This window comes from Crinia signifera, chromosome 9 (genome assembly GCF_055691185.1).
Source record: "Crinia signifera chromosome 9, ASM5569118v1, whole genome shotgun sequence".
Lineage (NCBI taxonomy): Eukaryota > Metazoa > Chordata > Amphibia > Anura > Myobatrachidae > Crinia > Crinia signifera.
Window position 1 is genome coordinate 1,388,598 of NC_139225.1, and position 11,768 is coordinate 1,400,365.

The window sequence follows — 11,768 nt, forward strand, 5'->3', positions numbered from 1 at the left end:
TCCGCCATGGATGGCATATCCATATATTACACAGCATATGCATGTGTGATCCGCCATGGATGGCATATCCATATATTACAGAGCATGTTCATGTGTGATCCGCCATGGATGGCATATCCATACATTACAGAGCATATTCATGTGTGATCCGCCATGGATGGCATATCCATATATTACAGAGCATGTTCATGTGTGATCCGCCATGGATGGCATATCCATATATTACAGAGCATAGTCATGTGTGATCCGCCATGGATGGCATATCCATATATTACAGAGCATAGTCATGTGTGATCCGCCATGGATGGCATATCCATATATTACAGGGCATGTTCATGTGTGATCCGCCATTGATGGCATATCCATATATTACAGAGCATAGTCATGTGTGATCCGCCATGGATGGCATATCCATATATTACACAGCATGTTCATGTGTGATCCGCCATTGATGGCATATCCATATATTACACAGCATGTTCATGTGTGATCCGCCATTGATGGCATATCCATATATTACACAGCATGTTCATGTGTGATCCGCCATTGATGGCATATCCATATATTACAGAGCATAGTCATGTGTGATCCGCCATTGATGGCATATCCATACATTACACAGCATAGTCATGTGTGATCCGCCATGGATGTCATATCCATACATTACAGAGCATAGTCATGTGTGATCCGCCATGGATGTCATATCCATACATTACAGAGCATAGTCATGTGTGATCCGCCATGGATGGCATATCCATATATTACACATCATGTTCATGTGTGATCCGCCATTGATGGCATATCCATATATTACACAGCATGTTCATGTGTGATCCGCCATTGATGGCATATCCATATATTACAGAGCATAGTCATGTGTGATCCGCCATGGATGGCATATCCATATATTACAGAGCATGTTCATGTGTGATCCGCCATGGATGTCATATCCATATATTACGGAGCATAGTCATGTGTGATCCGCCATGGATGTCATATCCATATATTACGGAGCATAGTCATGTGTGATCCGCCATGGATGTCATATCCATATATTACGGAGCATAGTCATGTGTGATCCGCCATGGATGGCATATCCATATATTACACATCATGTTCATGTGTGATCCGCCATTGATGGCATATCCATATATTACACAGCATGTTCATGTGTGATCCGCCATTGATGGCATATCCATATATTACACAGCATGTTCATGTGTGATCCGCCATTGATGGCATATCCATATATTACACAGCATGTTCATGTGTGATCCGCCATTGATGGCATATCCATATATTACAGAGCATAGTCATGTGTGATCCGCCATTGATGGCATATCCATATATTACACAGCATGTTCATGTGTGATCCGCCATTGATGGCATATCCATATATTACAGAGCATAGTCATGTGTGATCCGCCATTGATGGCATATCCATACATTACAGAGCATAGTCATGTGTGATCCGCCATGGATGGCATATCCATATATTACAGAGCATAGTCATGTGTGATCCGCCATTGATGGCATATCCATATATTACAGAGCATAGTCATGTGTGATCCGCCATGGATGGCTTATCCATATATTACAGAGCATAGTCATGTGTGATCCGCCATGGATGTCATATCCATACATTACAGAGCATGTTCATGTGTGATCCGCCATGGATGGCATATCCATACATTACAGAGCATAGTCATGTGTGATCCGCCATGGATGGCGTATCCATATATTACAGAGCATATTCATGTGTGATCCGCCATGGATGGCGTATCCATATATTACAGAGCATAGTCATGTGTGATCCGCCATGGATGGCTTATCCATATATTACAGAGCATAGTCATGTGTGATCCTCCATGGATGTCATATCCATACATTACAGAGCATAGTCATGTGTGATCCGCCATGGATGGCATATCCATATATTACACAGCATATGCATGTGTGATCCGCCATGGATGGCATATCCATATATTACAGAGCATGTTCATGTGTGATCCGCCATGGATGGCATATCCATACATTACAGAGCATATTCATGTGTGATCCGCCATGGATGGCATATCCATATATTACAGAGCATGTTCATGTGTGATCCGCCATGGATGGCATATCCATATATTACAGAGCATAGTCATGTGTGATCCGCCATGGATGGCATATCCATATATTACAGAGCATAGTCATGTGTGATCCGCCATGGATGGCATATCCATATATTACAGGGCATGTTCATGTGTGATCCGCCATTGATGGCATATCCATATATTACAGAGCATAGTCATGTGTGATCCGCCATGGATGGCATATCCATATATTACACAGCATGTTCATGTGTGATCCGCCATTGATGGCATATCCATATATTACACAGCATGTTCATGTGTGATCCGCCATTGATGGCATATCCATATATTACACAGCATGTTCATGTGTGATCCGCCATTGATGGCATATCCATATATTACAGAGCATAGTCATGTGTGATCCGCCATTGATGGCATATCCATACATTACACAGCATAGTCATGTGTGATCCGCCATGGATGTCATATCCATACATTACAGAGCATAGTCATGTGTGATCCGCCATGGATGTCATATCCATACATTACAGAGCATAGTCATGTGTGATCCGCCATGGATGGCATATCCATATATTACACATCATGTTCATGTGTGATCCGCCATTGATGGCATATCCATATATTACACAGCATGTTCATGTGTGATCCGCCATTGATGGCATATCCATATATTACAGAGCATAGTCATGTGTGATCCGCCATGGATGGCATATCCATATATTACAGAGCATGTTCATGTGTGATCCGCCATGGATGTCATATCCATATATTACGGAGCATAGTCATGTGTGATCCGCCATGGATGTCATATCCATATATTACGGAGCATAGTCATGTGTGATCCGCCATGGATGTCATATCCATATATTACGGAGCATAGTCATGTGTGATCCGCCATGGATGGCATATCCATATATTACACATCATGTTCATGTGTGATCCGCCATTGATGGCATATCCATATATTAAATGCAAAAGATAGGAAAAGCGCCCACTGTTGGGAGTTGTTGTTAAAGTCCTCCAAAATAGTTCTTTTTTTCCTTTTTCCTCAAAAGGCGTATATGTGGAGACAACAAAAAATGGGAAAAAAACACAATGTGTAGTTCTGTTTTTTGGGCTTAAAATATGATTTAAAGGGTTCTTTCAGGACACTTCGAAATCCCTCCTTTCCAGTGATGTTCTATTCTTAGGGGTTCACCACGTGTTTTCTGATCCGTGTAAAAGCTGGCGTACATGTATGCTTACATATATCTGGAGCCTTCAACACGCATCAGGGTATCTTTATCAATAAGTATTCTTACTTGTATGCTTACTTTAAGCTACGTCTGAATCCTCACATCAAGGTATCTTTTGACCATGGAAACTTCTTCAGAAAGTTTTTCACGTAATTTTATTGTAGTATAAAAAACGGTGGTCATCCATGCTTTTCTTATCTGACTTATTGGAGATCTCCCAGCTCCTTAATTCGACTTTCCTCGGAAAGTCCAATGTGGGTTTCTTTTATTCGAAAATAAATCCAACAGGAATGTGTCCTCTGCATTTACCGGCAAATAACTTTGCTTCCTCTATCTTCCCCCGAAAACATCAACCAGATGGATTTCCAGAAAGGGGATTAGAACAAGACAAAAAAAAAAAAAAATAGAATCACACAAAAGATTTGTAGAAGTTCCAGGAGAAATGATGATAAGTTTCTTCTGTAACTCTCTCTGGGGCACGTTCTTCTGCTTTTTCTTGTTTCTCTCACTTCCTTAGGCGTCACATTTCCCCGCTCTCGGCACCTCGCCTAAGGAAGTGAGAGAAACAAGAAAAAGCAGAAGAACGTGCCCCAGAGAGAGTTACAGAAGAAACTTATCATCATTTCTCCTGGAACTTCTACAAATCTTTTGTGTGATTCTATTTTTTTTTTTTTTTTGTCTTGTTCTAATCCCCTTTCTGGAAATCCATCTGGTTGATGTTTTCGGGGGAAGATAGAGGAAGCAAAGTTATTTGCCGGTAAATGCAGAGGACACATTCCTGTTGGATTTATTTTCGAATAAAAGAAACCCACATTGGACTTTCCGAGGAAAGTCGAATTAAGGAGCTGGGAGATCTCCAATAAGTCAGATAAGAAAAGCATGGATGACCACCGTTTTTTATACTACAATAAAATTACGTGAAAAACTTTCTGAAGAAGTTTCCATGGTCAAAAGATACCTTGATGTGAGGATTCAGACGTAGCTTAAAGTAAGCATACAAGTAAGAATACTTATTGATAAAGATACCCTGATGCGTGTTGAAGGCTCCAGATATATGTAAGCATACATGTACGCCAGCTTTTACACGGATCAGAAAACACGTGGTGAACCCCTAAGAATAGAACATCACTGGAAAGGAGGGATTTCGAAGTGTCCTGAAAGAACCCTTTAAATCATATTTTAAGCCCAAAAAACAGAACTACACATTGTGTTTTTTTCCCATTTTTTGTTGTCTCCACATATACGCCTTTTGAGGAAAAAGGAAAAAAAGAACTATTTTGGAGGACTTTAACAACAACTCCCAACAGTGGGCGCTTTTCCTATCTTTTGCATTTACTGTCTCTCTTTACCCAGGGAAGGTAACCCCTGGGCAGGTTAGTGCCGCCTTTTTCAGCGCCATTGATTTTATTACATTTTTCTGTATATCCATATATTACACAGCATGTTCATGTGTGATCCGCCATTGATGGCATATCCATATATTACACAGCATGTTCATGTGTGATCCGCCATTGATGGCATATCCATATATTACACAGCATGTTCATGTGTGATCCGCCATTGATGGCATATCCATATATTACAGAGCATAGTCATGTGTGATCCGCCATTGATGGCATATCCATATATTACACAGCATGTTCATGTGTGATCCGCCATTGATGGCATATCCATATATTACAGAGCATAGTCATGTGTGATCCGCCATTGATGGCATATCCATACATTACAGAGCATAGTCATGTGTGATCCGCCATGGATGGCATATCCATATATTACAGAGCATAGTCATGTGTGATCCGCCATGGATGTCATATCCATATATTACGGAGCATAGTCATGTGTGATCCGCCATGGATGGCATATCCATACATTACAGAGCATAGTCATGTGTGATCCGCCATTGATGGCATATCCATACATTACACAGCATAGTCATGTGTGATCCGCCATGGATGGCATATCCATACATTACAGAGCATAGTCATGTGTGATCCGCCATTGATGGCATATCCATACATTACACAGCATAGTCATGTGTGATCCGCCATGGATGGCATATTCATAGCCATGACCTCGGTAACATAGAAGTAGGTGTGTGACTCCTCCCAGTGGCGCATCTGCTGCATGTTCCTGAATGATCCTTGTTGACCAATACGTAAGGCAGGCGGGCTCTAAGTTTGTCTTGCATGTTGCTCTTTCTTAGTGGATGGAGGTTGGAGCGGCTGGAGCAGTTGGTCACAGTGTTCAGTGTCCTGCGGAGAAGGCATTCGGCAACGTACTCGTTCCTGTTTCTCTCCTCCACCACAAAATGGGGGAAAATCCTGTGTTGGAAAGGACACTGAAGCAGAGACGTGCCTACTAGCAGAATGTCGAGGTATATTGTGTATGTGTTCTGTATCATTATATAATCACTAGTATATAACATCTGTATGTATAATGTTTATGTCATTGCTGTTGTAATCTCTGAGAACTTGTATTGGAATATTAAAGTGAGCTGACCTTGTGCTTTTATATATTGTGACGGAACTCTGTATAATTTACAACAGGAGATCGTGAAACTATTCTCGATACGGCACCATTATGTTTTATTGTGGCACTCACAGCCAGGCCTTCCCTTTACTCCTCCTGTAGCTCTGTTAATGGTGGTACTTCATGTAAACGCCCTCCTGTTGTGAAACTACACATCCCAGCATGCCTTGCCATAGTTTTAACATTCCCTAATAGAATAACTGTGGCAAGGTATGATGGGAATTGTAGTTTCACAACAAGTGGAACGCAGCAGGTTGCCTGATGTAAAACCTTTTATAGTATATTTTATAGTGTTTTTGCTTTATTATCGTGATGTGATCTATGATTATTGTATCAGTGAAACTGGCCGGCTTTGTGGGGGGGGGGGGGGGGTATGTTTTGTCTGCTGCCAGCCCTGACTCCACATTATACTACATAAAGCTTGTCTGCCATCAGCCCTGACCCTGGTTTGCACAGTAACATACTGTAGAAACGTAGGGTGAGATTTTGGCTTTGTGGCTCCAAATCTATGGAACTTTCTTTCCTGCAGAGTTCGAGAGCCCCCTACTCTACAATACTTCAAAAATAGACTCAAGACTTTCCTGTTCTCGCAAGCATTTTACAAGTAGCCATTGTAAAGTTTGTTTTGTTGTTTTGTGCTGTTAAAGGCACATTGAATCCTACTGGGAAAAAGTGCTATATCAATAACATTTATTATTATTTATAAGTGTTGCATTTCTTTGTGTGCTTCAGCTGTCGCCACATATGTCCGCGCCAGTCTCATTGGCATTATAAATGACCAGGATTTCGGAATATCGTCACTCAGCGCCAACATGACAGAAAACAGCCAGTCTGGAACCACCACGATCAGCAGCAGCATTGTGAACATCCCACCCGCCATAGGTATGTGCAGCCCCCTAATACACTACCTCCTTAACCCGCACAGATATGGGCTCACGGCTCTTTTTATATTTGCTTCCCTGTCATTTTTTTGACAAGAGAACAGAGGAGGGACTAAAACTCACACAAACCCCTTTCACATTGCACAAATAACCCGGGTTAATCCCGTGGCTGGACCTGGTACTGCTGGGCAGTGTGAATGGGTAACAGGGTCAAGCGAACCGGGTCCTCCCTCACCACCTGATGATGCTCCGCCCCCGATGAAGTCAGAACATCAGAGCTTTAAAGCTGTGTATTGAAGGCAGTGAGTGGGACCACTGGGGCAGTGCAGACCCTAACCGTCATGCTAATATAATGCAGGATAAGAAATATATAATTAGTTGCCCTGTAGGGATCCAGGGAGTCCGGTGGTGTAAGACTGTGCATAGGAATAAGCAGGCAGCAGGGCCAAGTTATCCGAGGAGGGGTCACGTGAAGCAGTGGGTCCCAAACATGGAGTACCAGTTCTCACAGGGGTTCAGGGGCCAGGAGATAATTATACGGATCTCTATGCAGCTCTGTAGGACCTGACAGCAAAGGGTTAACGTCTACACCTATAGTACTTACCTGTACAACAGACTATATAGGATGGGAGAAATATATATGTACAATTCATTCTATTCCTGCATCACTTGTTTATATCATATTTATTGCTTGTACTTAAGATAATAGCAATTCTATGTAATATGAGTGTATTGTTCTGGCATGAGTGGACCCTGATCTAGAAAATGATTGAGGAGCACAGAAAAGTGATGCTTGTAGGAGGCCATCAGGGAACAGGGGACTGTAACTCCTTCCTCTGACACTGGACCAGTGAGGGGCTATAACTCCAAACCACAGGCAAACAAAATGTGGTGACTGATCCCAGGGACAAAGCGCTGCTGGACTTCATCTATAAATATTACTGCAAACATTTCAGTAGTCTCAGGACAGGAGGAGTCTGGTGGTAGCAGCAACCGCACGTTTACAATGCATCACACTGGTGTACTGACAACATAGTTACATAGTAGGTGAGGCTGAATAAAGACTTGCGTCCATCTGCAAGTAGCTTTCAGTTCCAAGTGACCCCAATAGAAACAGTTGGTGACAGCAAGCTGCTGAGAACCAGCGGGACTGTTGCAGTTTTAGGCAGTTGGTGAGGTACTGTACGGTGGTCCATCATTTCGCGGCACCCCTGCCCTGCTCTCCTGAGCATGATGAGGGTCCGTGGGTGTGCATTGATGCTCCATATGTACTTACAGATTCTGAGAACAGTCCAGTAGTGCTTCCCCACATCGTAGACTTTGCTGTGACGCATCTCCGGATACATTTACTAACGCATACAATTATATGTTTTTGTTTCCTATTAGGACCCCTGATGAAAGTGCTGGTTTCTATGATTGCACCATTGTACTGGTCTGGGGCGTTCCCCAATGATGGCACCGTTAATGGCTTCTCTCTGACTAAAGGTGTTTTTCGGAAAGAGTCTCAGGTGGAGTTTCCAACAGGTGAGACCCCAAAATCTAATGCAGTCTCTAATGATGTCAGATATCCAGTCCATGGTCCAGGGAAGTGGCATCATTCAGGCAGATGTGTTCCGTTTGATAAAGTGGAAGGTAATGCACCAGCCAATCAATTGCTAACTGTCATTTTTCCAACACAGCTGATTGGCTGATGCGCTATCACCTTTTTCTCACTTTACCAGGCTTAAACATCATTTTTGTTCCTGGTCTTAGTGCCCGGTTACTCGCACCCTCTCGAGGTGTGTGCAGAAATCCACAATAAGTAAGGTTTAGTGGCTAGTCCTAAGGACCGGGCACACCACAACGCGCATAAGGTGCCCATACACGCACCAATTTTACCAGTGCGATGCTATGCGATGGGGTGCGCGCTCCCGCGGCATCTCATCGCACAGTACAAAAAGTATGTGCTGCACATACTTTTTGTATTGTCTTTTGATTGCATCGCATGCAATGAGATGCAATGCGATTTATCACAAAATGCACCATAAAATCGGTGCGTGTATGGGCACCTTTAGCGTGGGAGAAGCTGCTTACAGCGCTAATCCTGCGCTTCTTGACACAAAAGTAATTCTTCCGCCATGAGTATTGATTGTAAAACTAGAATTCCCATCTAACAGTTGAATCACCTCCTAAAAATATTCAAAAATACTTCCCAAAATCTATCTGTCTCCCATCACCTTACTGGCAGGGACAGACCTTCTCCTCCTCTTGTGTTTCAGGGGAGCTGCTGCGTATTACACACATTGCACGGGGCCTGGACGCTGAAGGAATCCTGTGGTTTGATATTGTGATCAATGGATTTGTGCCAGAAAGTTTATCATCTTCTAATGTCGTTCTTCAGGTACGTTTTATTATTCTAAACATCGTACAAGTTCACAATACATCCTGACCACACGGCGTACAGGTTTGCAATACAGGTAGGGGGTCGGAGCAGGATTAAGGGCTGCATGACAATTATACAGTGAGGGAAGAAGTGTGACCAGGGTCATGTGGGTGTGTCATGTACTGTGTGGGTGTGGCCAGTGCTGTGTGGGTGGGGCCTGTACTGTGTGGGTGGGTACTTTATTATCCTTTGTAGTGTGCAACCAGCGTACTAGAGAGCTCACATGGCAATCCCATATAATGGTGGCATCCGTTGTACAGGTAAATGGTGCATCATATACCTGCATACTGCTCACATTCACTCTATTCTCCGCTCCCCAGGAGTTCACTGAGATGTATGTGCAGACAGGAAGCGGACAGATAAACGCTTGGGCCTCTCCAACCTTTACCAAGGACGGCAGTCACCTATCCCTCCGCTGCAACCACACAGTGGAGTACAGCCCAACTCTGGGCCGTCAGCACAGACCCGCCCAGCGAGTTCATATTAGCGCCATTCGTTCCTCATACATCCCCGAAGCAGAGGAGCTGCACTTCCAGCTCACAGCCTCACTTCAAGCAGGTACAATGCTATATACGGTGTATGTATGTATGATATATATATATATATATATATATATATATATATATATATATAATGTCAGCTGTTGTAGGGCTTACGGATGAATCTGCACCAAGAAGGAGGATTTCTGTTTTGTTGTCATTGATTATAAGTGCCCATGGGAGTCGGGATGTGTCTCATGGAGCTGCGCTGACAGAAAGAGCCAGATTTGGAAAGATAGTTCTGCATCCGGGATCCGGGCCCTCTGACCTTCCCTTCCCGTGGTGCTGGCTTTGGAATGACTCATAGGGCCTTATTCTGGTTCACTCCTTCTGGCAAATTCCTTCTTAGATGGACAAAACCATGTGCACTGCAGGTGGGGCAGATGTTACTTGTTCAGAGAGAGTTAGATGTGGGTGGGGTTTTACTTCAAAGTGAGATATATATTGCAGTGTAAAAATAAAGTGGCCAGTATTTACCCTGCACAGAAACAAAATAACTCACCCAAATTGAACTATCTCTGCACATGTTACATCTGCCCCCCTGCAGTGCAGCATGGTTTTGTCCATCTAAGAAGGAATTTGCCAGTGAACCAGTATAAGGCCCATAGTGACGGTGTCCCCCAGATTGGATAAACACTGGAATTTTTAACTTACCATTGATCCATCTGAGAGGTCAATTCCCACCCATGCACTGATGGCCGAGGGTTCCAGAGGGGAGCAGCTCTGTATTAAATGATACTAGTGTAATAAGTGGCAGCTGCTGTGGACCCCTCTGACAGCCCATGGTAAGTTTATAGATAGAATCAGAGAATGGGATTCAGAGTGAGTACAAGCACCCTGTATTCAGGCACTAGATGCATTAACCCACAGGGTCTATAGAGGGCTGCAATATAATATTCATGTCATTTTATTATGTTCCAGGATTCAATGGTGGTTCGTGTCCATCGGGCTTTGTGCAGTCTGCGGATTTATACTGTACAGGTGAGGCTGCTGAAGCAAGGCGTTATGGGAGTTTTCCTATAACATACTGATAACAATCAGGGAAAGGTCTTAGTCACAGATCTGGGTGTATTATTATAAGAATATGTAAGCATCTTAGTGATGTATTCACCAGTCTCCCTGCAGCGGCGCGTAACCTTATGTAGGGTACACACCAGCACTATCACGATCGTGAGCAGATTGTGATACGATCGTACGATGGTTGTACGATCTGTTGGCGCACACGATCTGCATACCATCCGATCACGATCTGTACCCCAATTCTGACTGCAGCAGGGAGGATCTCCAAAACGACCAAATGACTGGCGGGGACACACATCGGATCGGAATCGGATGTAAAACATGACAAAACGTGCCCAATTTACATACAATTGGTTGACATTGCATTGAGGCCAAATCGTTCTGGTGCGTACCCAGCATTGCTCAGTGCTGCGATGGCCGTGGAGAGAAGTAGGACACTGATGTCCGCCAGTGGCCATGGAGAGAAGTAGGACACTGATGTCCGCCAGTGGCCATGGAGAGAAGTAGGCCGCTGATGTCCGCCAGTGGCCATGGAGAGAAGTAGGCCGCTGATGTCTGCCAGTGGCCATGGAGAGAAGTAGGCCGCTGATGTCCGCCAGTGGCCATGGAGAGAAGTAGGCCGCTGATGTCCGCCAGTGGCCATGGAGAGAAGTAGGCCGCTGATGTCCGTCAGTGGCCATGGAGAGAAGTAGGCCGCTGATGTCCGTCAGTGGCCATGGAGAGAAGTAGGCCGCTGATGTCCGCCAGTGGCCATGGAGAGAAGTAGGCCGCTGATGTCCGCCAGTGGCCATGGAGAGAAGTAGGCCGCTGATGTCCGCCAGTGGCCATGGAGAGAAGTAGGCCGCTGATGTCCGCCAGTGGCCACGGAGAGAAGTAGGCCGCTGATGTCCGCCAGTGGCCATGGAATCCCCCGACATCATTGCTATGCTGTGTAAATAGCCCCTTTCTCTAGGCTGTATGATTGGTCAGGGTCCACAGCCAGTAAGGAGACAATGGTACAGTCCATTGAAACTATATAGTGAGACCCCCGGCTTCCAATT

The 11,768-nt window shown here is 44.2% G+C and overlaps 1 protein-coding gene across 2 annotated transcripts in view; it reads left to right on the forward strand.

Annotated features, from left to right (window-relative positions):
• Window positions 1-11,768, forward strand: part of HMCN2 (hemicentin 2) — a 268,528-nt gene that overhangs the window by 247,118 nt on the left and 9,642 nt on the right. Inside the window, exons 76-81 of one of the 2 annotated variants that reach the window (XM_083160863.1) lie at window positions 5,541-5,720; window positions 6,599-6,748; window positions 8,134-8,271; window positions 9,006-9,127; window positions 9,490-9,727; window positions 10,630-10,689. In XM_083160863.1, the coding sequence (XP_083016989.1) occupies window positions 5,541-5,720; window positions 6,599-6,748; window positions 8,134-8,271; window positions 9,006-9,127; window positions 9,490-9,727; window positions 10,630-10,689 (888 nt within the window). The remainder of the gene's footprint in view (window positions 1-5,540; window positions 5,721-6,598; window positions 6,749-8,133; window positions 8,272-9,005; window positions 9,128-9,489; window positions 9,728-10,629; window positions 10,690-11,768) is intronic. The other variant, XM_083160864.1, reaches the window with a different exon arrangement.